The sequence below is a fragment of the Carassius carassius genome, chromosome 26, assembly GCF_963082965.1.
Source record: "Carassius carassius chromosome 26, fCarCar2.1, whole genome shotgun sequence".
Classification (NCBI taxonomy): Eukaryota; Metazoa; Chordata; class Actinopteri; order Cypriniformes; family Cyprinidae; genus Carassius; species Carassius carassius.
In genome coordinates, this window is record NC_081780.1 from 5,289,646 (window position 1) to 5,302,370 (window position 12,725).

At 37.0% G+C, this 12,725-nt stretch overlaps 1 protein-coding gene and 1 long non-coding RNA gene across 2 annotated transcripts; one reads left to right on the forward strand and one right to left on the reverse strand.

The window, feature by feature from the left end:
• Window positions 1–404: 404 nt before the first annotated feature.
• On the reverse strand, window positions 405–8,736 carry LOC132105585 (uncharacterized). Its single transcript, XM_059510819.1, has 2 exons — window positions 8,531–8,736; window positions 405–6,040 (listed from the first exon to the last, which is right to left on the reverse strand). The coding sequence occupies exon 2, from the start codon at window positions 5,978–5,980 to the stop codon at window positions 989–991; it is 4,992 nt and encodes a 1,663-aa protein (XP_059366802.1). The 5' UTR covers window positions 5,981–6,040; window positions 8,531–8,736; the 3' UTR covers window positions 405–988.
• Window positions 8,737–10,452: 1,716 nt separating this feature from the next.
• LOC132106251 (uncharacterized) lies at window positions 10,453–11,994 on the forward strand. Its single transcript, XR_009424087.1, has 3 exons — window positions 10,453–10,654; window positions 11,529–11,612; window positions 11,882–11,994. It is a non-coding gene; the product is annotated as an uncharacterized LOC132106251 (long non-coding RNA).
• The last annotated feature ends 731 nt before the right edge of the window (window positions 11,995–12,725 follow it).

Sequence of the window (12,725 nt, forward strand, 5' to 3'; positions counted from 1 at the left end):
TGTAACACTTTCATGTGCACATGCTCCATTAACTCAGGATCAAGTCTGAGTTGACAGAGAAAGTTGATGATCAGCTTCATGGTACCAACAAAGCTGGATTGGATTGGTTTGGTTTTGTCAACTCAAAACTAACCCTGTAACCCTGAGTCTGTTCAGCCACCATCACGGTAGAGGCCCCATGTCTTGTAAGGTCATAATAATATTATGGTTTCTTTGAACCATAATTTTTCATTGAAAAGAATAAAGTACAATCCTTCGCAAACATTTCACCTTCGCACTCTCAATCAAACGATTAATCCTAATCCTAAATCATCTAGAATGTGATTGGTCTATCCCGACCATTGATTAAAAAAGGCACAACACATGACTAAGAAACTGCCCTTCAAATGCATGAGAAGTGTGTGTGCATTTTCATATAAATCTTTATTGAGAATATCTTTCAAGAAACACAAACACAAGTTTTTTACAAAATGTATTAAGTGACACAACGGCCTTTCCAGGAAACTTTCCAGTCATGTATTTTTAAATAAAATATTTATATATATTCATATTTCACATTGCGTGACAACATTCAGAAATACTTCAAATAGTAAAAAGTAAAAAAGAATAATGCAACAACATTCAGAAGTACTTCAAATTGTAAAAAGTAAAAAAGAATACTGCAACAACATTCAGAAGTACTTCAAATTGTAAAAAGTAAAAAAGAATAATGCAACAACATTGAGAAGTACTTCAAATAGAGAAAAAACAATAATTAAAACTATCCATACAAAGTAACATTGCAAAATGACTGCAGTCAGAGACATAGCATATTACAAACGACAATGCTAGAAAAATAAATGTACATTATTTAGCTCTCAACAATAAAAATAAACAAAATAATAATCTGTAATCACACATTACACCTATTATGTGTAAATTACAGCTATTATGTGTAAACATATTTAAGTAAACATAATAAAAGCAGTAATTAAGATACTTCGACAGGTTAGCTGCTTAGTGTTTTCCTAAGCTTTTGATGAAAAGTTTGTTTTCTAAAGTGGCCTCGCTCTCTGTCACTACTAGATAATAGCTTGGCTCTGTGAGTCAAATGGTTTTTTAATGCACTCATATTTGACTTTAACAGGTCCTGAGGTTTCTGTGGTTTTTTCTTCTGTGGGGAGCCCTTCTGGGGTGACCTGGGACAACAAGTCTTTGTTGTTTTAGGTATAAAGGTGCTACTCCACTGGTTCAGAACTTTTTGTTTAGCAGAAAGCATATCGTTATACTCTTTGCAATAGGTGACCATTAATGTAGCAGGAGCTGAAAAACGCCGTTCTGGAGCATAGTACTGTTTTTCTGTTTTGGAACCATATAAGTCAAATCTCACTTTCTTTGGCTCTGTAATTGTTATTTTATTCACTGACAGAATACCATGCAGCTCCGGGGGGGTTTCTGACTCCTGGGATGGTGTGTCATTTGATTGGCCAGACACTTTCTCTGTCACTTTCTGTAGGTTTTCTCTGTGGTTCGTTGAGGTTCTGTCAGGATTATCTTGGCTTTCTTGTCTGTGTTCTTTGAATTTTTTCACCTCACTGCAGTTGTGACTCTCACCACTACAGCGTTTTTTTGCAGATACACATGGAAGTGTTTTCTTTTGTGGCCAGTTCATTTTAATCACAATATCTGGAGTGAAAAGCACAGAATCTTCAGAATCAGTACTAATGCTACCAGATTTTAGCTTATGCTTGGAAAATGCAGTTTTCTTTGAAAATTGGGGCTTGGGTACTCTGTTTATCTTAGTTTTTTCATTTTTCTGCTTATTTGGTTGAATCTTTGTTAGCTCGCTCTCAGCTGAGCCCTGAATTTCAGACACTGTCTTAGTCACTGACTTTACCATACTGTCACTTTTTGGTCCTGTCAGTCCTTTATCTGCACTGCAGTCTTCTACTGAAGCAACAGTTGGCTCCTTGACTTCTAGTTTAAGACATTGTGGCTTACCATTTTGTCCCAGTTCTGATTCTCCCATATAGTCACTTTTTTGACCTATCTGTTCTTCATCTGTAATGCATGTCTGCGGTAAAACAAAATTTGACTCCTTGACTTGCAGTTTAATAGATGGCGGATTACAATTTTGTCTCTGTTCTGATTGTATCATACTGTCACTTTTTTGTCCTTGTTGTGCAATGCATTCTTTCGCTGAAGCAATAGTTGGCTCCTTGATTTCTAGTTTAAGAGATGGTCGACTACGGTATTCTACCAGTTCTGAATTTACAATAAAGTCGCTTTTTTGTCCGGTCAGTCCTTCTTCTGCAATGCATGTCTCCGGAAGAGCAACATTTGGCTTCTGGTCTTTTAGTTCAACAGAAGGCAGACTACAATTGTGTCCCTGTTCTAATTGGCCCAAAAAGGCAGTCTTTTGTCCTGCCAGTCCTTCATACGCAATGCATTCATCATTTGATGCAACAGTTGACTCTTTGACTTCTGTTATAAGAGATGGTGGACTACAATTTTCTTCCAGTTTTGATTTTTCCAGACAATCGCTTTTTTGTTCTTTCAGTCCTTCATACATAATACATTCCTTTGTTGAAGCCAAATTTGGCTTTTTGATTTCCAATTTAAGACATGGCAGACTATAATTTTGACCCAATTTTTGGGGTTTAGCAGCAGAGCCCGGAAGATTGGCTTCATATAGCTCCTCTTCTAGCTGAAAGAGTGGTGCCTGTTCCCAACACTCTAGGCCAAAAAGATCAGCATCACTGTCTGTCTTTGTCACATTATTGGAACTTGATTTGGCATTTTCTGTACCACAGCGTGTGGTGTTACATTCAGGTTCCTTTTCGATCTGTTGGAAAAATGTTTTAGCATCTTCTGATGATAGCACTGTGATTCCCATAAACAAGGAATCATTACTTGAATTTTCATCAACAGAAACATCTTCCACTGCACATATGTTTGAGGAGTTGCTAGGAATGTCCATATTGCCTGGATTCTCATTATCAGAGATGTCTCCCGCCTGCCAGATGTTTGAAGAATTAAGAAGAACCAACTTATTTCCAGAATTGTCCTGATCAGAAATATCTTCTACCTGCCAGGTTTCTGAGGAGTTATTAAGAGCCTCCTTATTGCCTGGATTTTCATCATCAGAAATATCTTCTGAGGAGTTATTCAGAGCTTCTTTACTGACCGGATTTTCATCATCAGAAACATCTTCTGAGGAGTTATTCAGAGCTTCTTTACTGACCGGATTTTCTTCATCTGAAATACATTCAAAGGAGTTATTCAGAGCTTCTTGTTTACCTGGATTTTCATCATTGGAAACATCTTCCATCTGCCATGTATCTATAGAGGTACAAAGAGTCTCAGTAAAGAAAGACACCTCAGAGATTTTGAAACCATCTGAAACATGGTCTCCAGGGCTCAGAGACCGTGAATCTGATACATTATCATGTGTTTGCATTTGCAAACAATCTTTTGCACTGCCAAGGTCTGCAAGTTCCTCTGTAGACCTTTCAACTAAAGGTGAAATGTCTGAGAGTTCTGTATTAAATTTTTGGTTTAGATTGATGTCCTCTTGCTTCTTGGATGTCTCTTTCTCACTTTCTTTTCTGAGCATTACATATGAATGCCCATTGTTTTCAGCAGTCACTTCCTCACTGTCATTTCCTGGCTTTTGTATGAAAAGATCTGTTGGACTGCTCGTGTGTGGATTCACACTTTTCTCCTCTGATGAAACCTCAGGCATGTCTGTGAGGGAATTCACACCTAAACTGACTGAAGCGACAACAGTGTTATCTGAAAGAGTCTGTGATGTTGCCTTGAACAATAATGGCTCTGAAAGCACCTTTTCAATATCAGCTGGCTGTCCATCAACATTTAACCAAGAAGACCTGAACTCCTCTGACGATGAATGCATCTCATTTTTGAGAATGTCGCAATGAGCTAGCTTCTTCAGGTTTTCGGTTTCAATGCTTTTACATACCACAGACCCATAATCCTTTGCATATTTCATGGATAAGTGCAGTACCTCGCGGAATGATTTTAAAGGCTCCAACATATTGGAAGCTTTCCCATTCCAGTAGAGTTTTACGACCCTTTCTAAAACGCTCTCAGAATACTCAGGATATCCAGCCGATATCCAGTCTAAAGACTTTGCTAAGTCCATCAGTTTCTCCAGTGTGTGGTCAATCACTGGCACACTGGACAAGTCAAATAAAGGATCACTTGAATCACAGTCATTTTGCTGCACATCATTTTGATATTCATCCGGGTTAGCAGAGCATGCATCAGGATTTGCGAGGTTGCTTTCAGTTGTGTTTTCAAGGCTTTTGTTGTCCTGTTGAGCCATTTGTAAAGAGGATTCCAATAGCTTGTCATTTATAGTTTTTTGTTTATTAGAATCTTCAACAAGTGACCAAACGCAATCAATTTTTAACTGTGGACTTTCAGCTTTTTGGGGGCTGGTATCAGCCGTCGGTGCAGTGTTTTGGATCTGCTGGGAAATGGGTGAAACAATGGCTATGGCCTTGTGAGTTTGCTGAGCAGCTTTCTGAAGTGCAAACACCACTTCAAGACAGTCTGCTGGGTCCGTACTGTACTGTATGTTGTGCTGCCACGTTCCTTTACATCTGTTCTCATGGCTACTTGTCTGATGGGTACCAGTTTGGGCAGATTGCATCCTAAAATCACTTTTGTCTTTGGACACTGTTGTTACTTTGTTCCAACAGTCTCTCTGAATCTTAGCATACTTCATTCTTTTGCTGGGCGGTTCAACTGTACACTGTGCTCTTGGTTCCTTTGAGTGATTGTCAGTCCTTTTGGTTGCACAAACCTCCGAATTTTCTGGACGAATGTTCTGATGTGCAGCTCTTTCATCTATTAGTTCATTATCATCTGAACACAGTAATCTATACATTATAGAGTCAGCATAAGATGACAAGTTAAAATGAGTTTCAGAGTGGGGCTGAAGCTGGACTTTTCTGCACTGTGTCGTTTGAGAGGTCTGATTAGTGTTACATGTCCCATTGTTTGTGCCCTGAGACTGATGTCCACCAATTTGATTATTCTGAGGCTGGGTCGCTGATACATCTGGACCTGCATTTGACCTAAGTTCTGTCCAGTTCTGATCAACAGGTCTTTGGTTTAAATTATTGGAAGGCAATGAAACATTGCTCTGTGCTCCAGAAGGTGGTGTTGTAGAGTTGCATGAGGTACGATTGGTCTCAGTTCTGTTCTGAGCTTGATTGTTAGGATTTTTTTGGAAGGCCTGAGAAGAGTATTGTGTGTTCCATCTTCGTTTTTTGCCTGAATATTTTCTAGAGAACTCTTGTTGTTGTTGTTGATGGTGATGATGAGCAGCCATTCTAGGAGCTCGAAATTGTCGCTGATTTTTCATGGAACAAGAGCTGCCTTTGTTGGAAATGTGGGAACTCCAACCTCTGCTGTTACCCACAGAGCTGCCATGGTCTGACTGTGGAGACCAATACATTGGAGCTTGACTATAGCCTGTGTTTCTGTGGTTCTGTGGGGAGGAATCATGCCATTGCACCATTTGGCCGCGATATCTACATGCACTTGGGTTGTCAGATGGGTGTTGCTGCTGCGTGTGGGCAGCTGCAAATGGTTGCTGGCAATGGATCTGGTTTGTCCGTTTTAACCAATCATATCCATTTGAGTTTTGTTGAAATGTAGAAGAATTTGCACTGCCTGAGCAAGCATTCCACTGATTTGCAGCCTCTTGTTGTCCATTGGAATATCTTGTCTCTAATGTGGTATGATGTTGCGGGATGAGATGTACCTGAAATGCACTGGATTGATCATTTCTGACAGCACGGTAATTAGGTGGGAATTGTTCTTGGCACTGAGGTGGAGACCTTTCATGGTACTGAGGTGGAGAATGATCTTGGTATTGAGGTTGAAGTCGTTCTTGGTATTGTGGTGGAGGCCGATCTTGGTACCTTTGTGAAGGACGCTTATTTGAACTCCATGTGTATCCCTGCATGGTAAAGGCTCCTCAGTGTCTGCTGACGTTGCTCTTATGCGGAGTTATCCAATAAGAGTGCTAAAAAATACAAATAATAATAATACAGATATTAGGTCACATAACACTCAAAAATCTAAGAAAGAACATTTATGTCATATCAAGTCACATTTATTTCTATAGTGCTTCATACAATACAGATTGTGTCAAAACAGCTTCACAGTGATAAACAAGAAAATAACAGAATAACATGCATAGGAATAAGGATGTAATCATTTTTGCATAATGATGACACTATGGTGTATTCATGCTATGGTTTCTTTATCTAATCCTCTTTAATGGTTTAACTAATACTTCTATGTTATCTTCTATGTTATGCATATATATTGGGGAAGTCGTGGCCTAATGGTTAGAGAGTCGGACTCCCAATCGAAAGGTTGTGAGTTCGAGTCCCGGGCCGGCAGGAATTGTGGGTGGGGGGAGTGCATGTACAGTTCTCTCTCCACCTTCAATACCATGACTTAGGTGCCCTTGAGCAAGGCACCGAACCCCAAACTGCTCCCTGGGTGCCGCAGCATAAATGGCTGCCCACTGCTCCGGGTGTGTGCTCACAGTGTGTGTGTGTGTTCACTGCTCTGTGTGTGTGCACTTTGGATGGGTTAAATGCAGAGCACAAATTCTGAGTATGGGTCACCATACTTGGCTGTTCATTTTTTTATAAATCCACAAAAATCTATAAATTGCAGTTTTGACAGGTCACACTGACCCAGTCATAAGATGCATGACCCTTATATTATCTGATTAGAACAAGGGTATAAACAGAGTTTAGTTATCATGAGTGCTACACTTTCTACTCTGTATCAAGGGGTCTTTTTGTCTATTGCTTTGTTGTCTAGATACTACATATTCTTTTACTCACTTTTTTTTCTATGCATTTAATCTCATTGGTAAAAAAAAAAAGGTGATTGCAATCAATCACCTCTCCACTGTCAATAGTTATCTTTGATTTACTAAAAGTTTGACTCATTTTACTTAAATGCATTTTTTATTTGTTATTCGTTTCTTTATATGACTGGATCTCTCAACGCATGACAATAAATCACAGATTTCACTTTTAACATACATATTTAGTAATTGTATGCAATCTCAGTAGATCTTTGTTAAATGAAATATTAATATTAAAGTTCACACTACTCCTCTTTGAACTTCATATCACATCGAAATTAGCTTTTTAATGTCCTGGCTAATCTTAAAAATTTCACTAAAATAAATGTCACTGAATATCACTTAAAATAAATGACAGCCTTAGACTCATAAACAGCACAAAAAAATCATAATGTATATATAATAGTAGTAAAAATATATATATATTTATTACAGTATATAAGTTGTTACTTTGTGCCCCTTTACATCGGAACTAGGCTAATGAATTGCACACTGATGGTGCAATAAACCACCCTCAAACACATACAGCTGTTGCTCATATCACAAGAGCTCTGGCTCATATAGTGCAATATGAGACCTCTGAACTTGTGTCATGTGGAAGTGAAAGCACAAAAGAAACCCATTTAATTCAATGTTATATGCAGAGACTACAAACATCCTCGTCTCATTTGCGTTTAACTAATTTTTGCAAACCACCCCGTTTTAACCTGTATTTGTTCATTTTTTAATTAATAAAATAAGGACTTATTTTTTAATTACTAGCAAGTATATGTAACACCAAAGTAGCCTATAAAAACTAATGAATAAATAAGTACCAATATTTTAGGGGGGAGCTATAATGATGAGTTTATTCCTGTGACGGTGAAGCAGGATTTTAGCAGCCATTACTCCTGTCCAAAATAACACGGTACTGTCTTTACCTGCAGTAGGTAGAAGATCCACATTAACAACGAACGTTTTTTCATCGTTTACATGATGTAGAGTTGGTTTCAACAAACTGTAGGTGCTGCTCTTTACTCTGTCTCTGTTAAAACATATCCCATTCAACCCCTAAACAAATCGGAGCGAATCATGTTTCGTTTGTACTAATTAGCAGATTAAAAATACGAAACACAAGACGTCGTTACAACATTGTCATTTCTCAGCTCATTTAATACATAAGTAATTAAATGTAAATTCATCCATGCGACGGATAACGGTGCCTGCAGGGGCGCCGCTGGGTTTTCTGGACCCCCACAAATCACTCCCTATCAGGAGAACTGTATTCTGAACGCCCCTGGACCGTTTGCATCTAATAAACGCATAACCTACTCATTTGAATCAACTATTTACTATAGAATAACACACTGGTTTTTAAAGCATGCGCTAGTAGCTAACATAAAAACATATAGCCAGTTAAAACGTCTTTTTGCAACTTGCAAAGGGTGTGAACTAAAGTGGGTGTTTAATGTAAAAATGCATGAACAAAGAATGAAGCGAGAAAACTGAGCAGCGCACTAAAAACAACGCATACTACGAATTATTTAAAAGACAGAAACTGTAGGTAAAATAAAACAACGCGCTAACTAAGTCACATCTAAGTTTTAATATTCTTAACTCCGTATATAGCTCAGTAGGGCTACTCACGATTTACAACACATCTCCACATCGACTCCGTGTCCAAACTTCTCCTGTTCAAAACCAATGTTTAATCCGCGTTAGAATCCTGGAGACTCTTGGTTTTAACGCATTAAACTTGCAAAACGCGCATCCAGTAATGCCATCAAAGTTTAAGGCGCACGGATGAAACTCGAGCCGCTTCGCAATCTTCTCACGCTGCGATGCACGATCATGACGTGAAATGCCAGGGCATGACAAAAGAAGGGGCTGTCTTAAGACACATCCTCCGCCCACTACCCATCACAAAAGTTTTTTTAAAATACCCACATTGAAGGTATTATGTTTCTTTTTGTTTTAAATTGTGATCTGCTCTCAACATTGTAACATACACCCTGCAGAGACGGCGATTAAATATTCATTCACAATCTCTTAACACTTTTATTTTATTGTTTACTTGACCTATAACTGATATGCAGAACATATTACTAAATTTTGTTTTGATTCTGCGTTTGGCAGTAATAATCAGCCTTATTATTAAACAAAAGCAATATAAAAACATAATATACATAGAGGTGTAAAGTATTGGAGTAATTAGTTACTGTACTTGATTATCTTTTTGGATACTTGTTCAAAGATATTAGTAACTTTTACTTTCTACGTCACTACATATTTGAATGAGTATTTGTACTTTTTACTCCACTACATTTCAAATGAGTGTTGCAGTTACACATTACATTTTGCATGGACCTAGCTTTTTCTGCAACAGTTTATTTCTGCTATGAAAGACGTGATACTGCCTATTACAAGTCACCGAAAGTACTGCTCCTTGTGCATTTTGCCCTTACTCACCCAAACTTTTCAACAAGGCTACTTTACGTGAATGTGAGCTCCTTAGCAAGTATTTGTGAATCACAGGTGTTTTATATATAAGATAATGACATAACTCCAGCTGGCAATGAGGCCCAGCTGTGCCTTGCTCTAGACTTTTATGTCACTTCTTGTCTCCCGTGGTGTTTGTAGTCAGTTTGTAGTCCATTTGTTCATTAGTTCCACTTGATAAGTCTCCCCAGGTGTGGTGTTATATCGTTAAGCTTGTTAGCCCCTTGTGTGTATAGTCCTAGTTTTTCTTTAGTTCCTTGTGAGTTGTTGAATGTAATGGTTTTCTGTTTGTCAGTCATTATGTTCTTTGTTCCCTTTGGTTTAGCTTATTGATTTTTTTTTTCCTTTTCATTAAATTCCTGCACATAGATCATTGCTTCTGCCTTTTCCCCCAGCTGCTCCACAACATTACAGTTTTCCCCTGGAATGTCTCTTTGACTAGTGTATTTTTTAAGCCAGTACAGTATAGAAAAATACTTAAGTAGCCTACTGTTAAAGTGAAATTGATGTGACATACAGCCAAGTATGGTGATACTTATGCTCTACAGCAGCCCACATTCAAATTAAAGTCGATGGGTGGTCGCTCCTTTACAGTTACCGCTCCGTGGTTGTGGAATAAACTTCCATTTGCGATAAAAAATTCTACAACTCTGGACTGTTTTAAGAGGTCTCTAAAGACCCATCTTTTTAAAAATGCTTATTGTCTTTGAAGTGTATCTTATTTAGATTTTTTTGTCTGATTTTTCTGTTTTTAATTTATTGTTTAATTATCTTATATTATGTTTACTATACTGTGTAGCGCTTTGGGTTGGAGAAAAGCGCATTATAAATAAAATGCATCATCATCATCATGGTGACCCATACTCAGAATTCATGCTCTGCATTTAACCCATCCAAAGTGCACACACAGCAGTGGGCAGGCAATTATGGGGGTTCTGTGCCTTGCTCAAGGGCACCTCAGTTGTGCTAATGCCAGCCTGAGATTCAAACCCACAACCTGGGTTAAGAGTCAAAAAACTAAGTATTTATAACTTTTCAATGTCTACTTAACATATATAGTTCATGTAACACAAAAATATAAGTTACAAAATGAACTTAAGTGTATGCATAAATACAACGAAAGAAAATAAGTCATGACAACTACTAGTACAATTATGTTAAAATTAAGTAAATATAGCATAACATTTTAAGTATTTGACTGTGAGCCATGTGATATGCTGTTTCCTGCCAAGGAGCCATTTTGTGAAGCACATGTGAAGACGGTGAGAAGAGGTAAGCTAACTTTTTTAGAAAACTAAGTATAATATTAGATTTATCTCGTTTATTGCGTTTGTGATCTAAAAAGGAACTGTTAAACTGAATTTCTGAATCGCTTAGAATAATGCTTCTGAAATTAGAAACGTGTTATCAATACTTATGAAAACAGAGTCTGTTCGTGTTAACCCATTCCAGAATAATAATAATAATAATTGTTCTCATGTTCTCTATAAGTTGCAGTCTGGGCCTGGGCACAGGTTAATTTTGAGGTTTGGTTTATATTACATTGTAAAATATATGCTACATGTCAATATGTATGCATGATAATTAAATAATGGTGATCTCGATTCAGACACATGCAAACTTATTTCTAAATGACAACGATTTCCTCTATGTAGTAAACCTTCTAAATTATGATCACAACTGTAAATTTAAACCTGTGTTTCCTCTGCCGCTGATCCGAAGAGAGTGCCATTAATGGATAAGGTAGATACAAAATGTGCAGAGCGGTGGCTTGTTCAGGATCAGGGTTGAAAATCTATTTCTGTTTATCTGTTTATCTAAAGAAAGTCATTAATCAGGAACAGTGTGAGAATGAGTAAATAATGAAAACATTTTGTGTGAATCAACTGACTGACTTGGCCGTTCTCCAATTAGCTTAAAAAAAAAATCTTCACTGTAGAAATTTCAGATCATTGTTGTGGTGTATAGATTTTTATTTTCTCTTTCGAAATTCATTTTCCTTTCAACTTCATTTCCATCAGCAGTTTCACCGTCATTAGAGATGAGTTGGTCAAATAATGCCTTGATTCACAAACTCTATGGAGTCACTGTATAGTGATTTTGTGTGTATGCAGCATAACAAGCCGCATTTTGTTTTACTTTTTAGACCAGCCCTGTGGAACAACGTAAAGAAGTTGTAATTCTATGCTTAACTGTCTGCCTCTCTGAGAATCTCATCAAGCACCATCAGGTGAGCATCTGAAATCGATCAAAAACCAAGTTACTCTATAAAACTAAATAAACAACTTACATAAAGGCAGTTAATTAAATTCAACCAACATAGATAGAAATAAAATGAATGGCTGTAAATCACTTTAATTTTAAAAAATAAATGTCTATTTCAAAATCTTATTTTTTTGTGTGTTATTTCATTGCAATGTATTTTTTTGAAACAATCAGAAAAAATATCAAGTGGTGTTGTAAGTAAATACACATTTGCTTTGTTTTGTTTTTTTAAAGATACTCATGGGAATAAGGAGAAACTGGAACTGCTCACACTTAAAATCATCACGAAAGGTGGCTCAACAGATGATCCATTACAGACTGGGATAGTGCTGGAAGGCATAGAGGTGGATGATGGGATTGGAAGGTGTTGCAAAGGCTAGTGTTTTTCTGCTTGGCCTAATTTATGAAATTAATCTGAGTTACCCCAAAGAGCTCAATGTGCAATGTTTGTCTGCAACTGTTCGATTAAATTCTTGATTTATTCTTAGGATGTTTGTCGCGTGTTCCAAATGTTAGAAAAATTGTTGCAAAGGGTGAAAAAAAGTGATCTATTGTGAAGTTTGCAATCTCTGTGTTACAAACAAAACACAAAAGAAAGAAAGAAATGCTTTTTTTTTCTAGTTTTATTAGGAATTTTTTACAAAAGTAAATGTTTGAAAAATGTAAACCATTTATTAGTGTTGCAAAGGGTGAAAAATCAAGAAAATAACACTGGAAATGAAGCTCCATTTGTATATTTTTCACATTTTGTTGTACATTCATGATGTGTGGTTTTAGGCTTTACCTTCACCGCAGCCTGTCAAAAAAATAAACTGAAATGCTTAATTTTGTGTAATTTGCTTGTTTAATTTATTTAAGATGCGATGACTAAGCAGACCAATAGCTGAAGATCTAAAATCAGTTTAAATGTTAAGTCAATTTAATAACTCAATTTTTTAAATATAAATGAGCTTAAATGTTAACACAATTTGAAATTACTTGGTAGATTATATAATGTTGAATATTTTAAAGAGTAACTAAACCCTTAACCAACTTTTTTTAGTTAATGATCTGTAAGAATGGGGCTTTATTAGTGCTG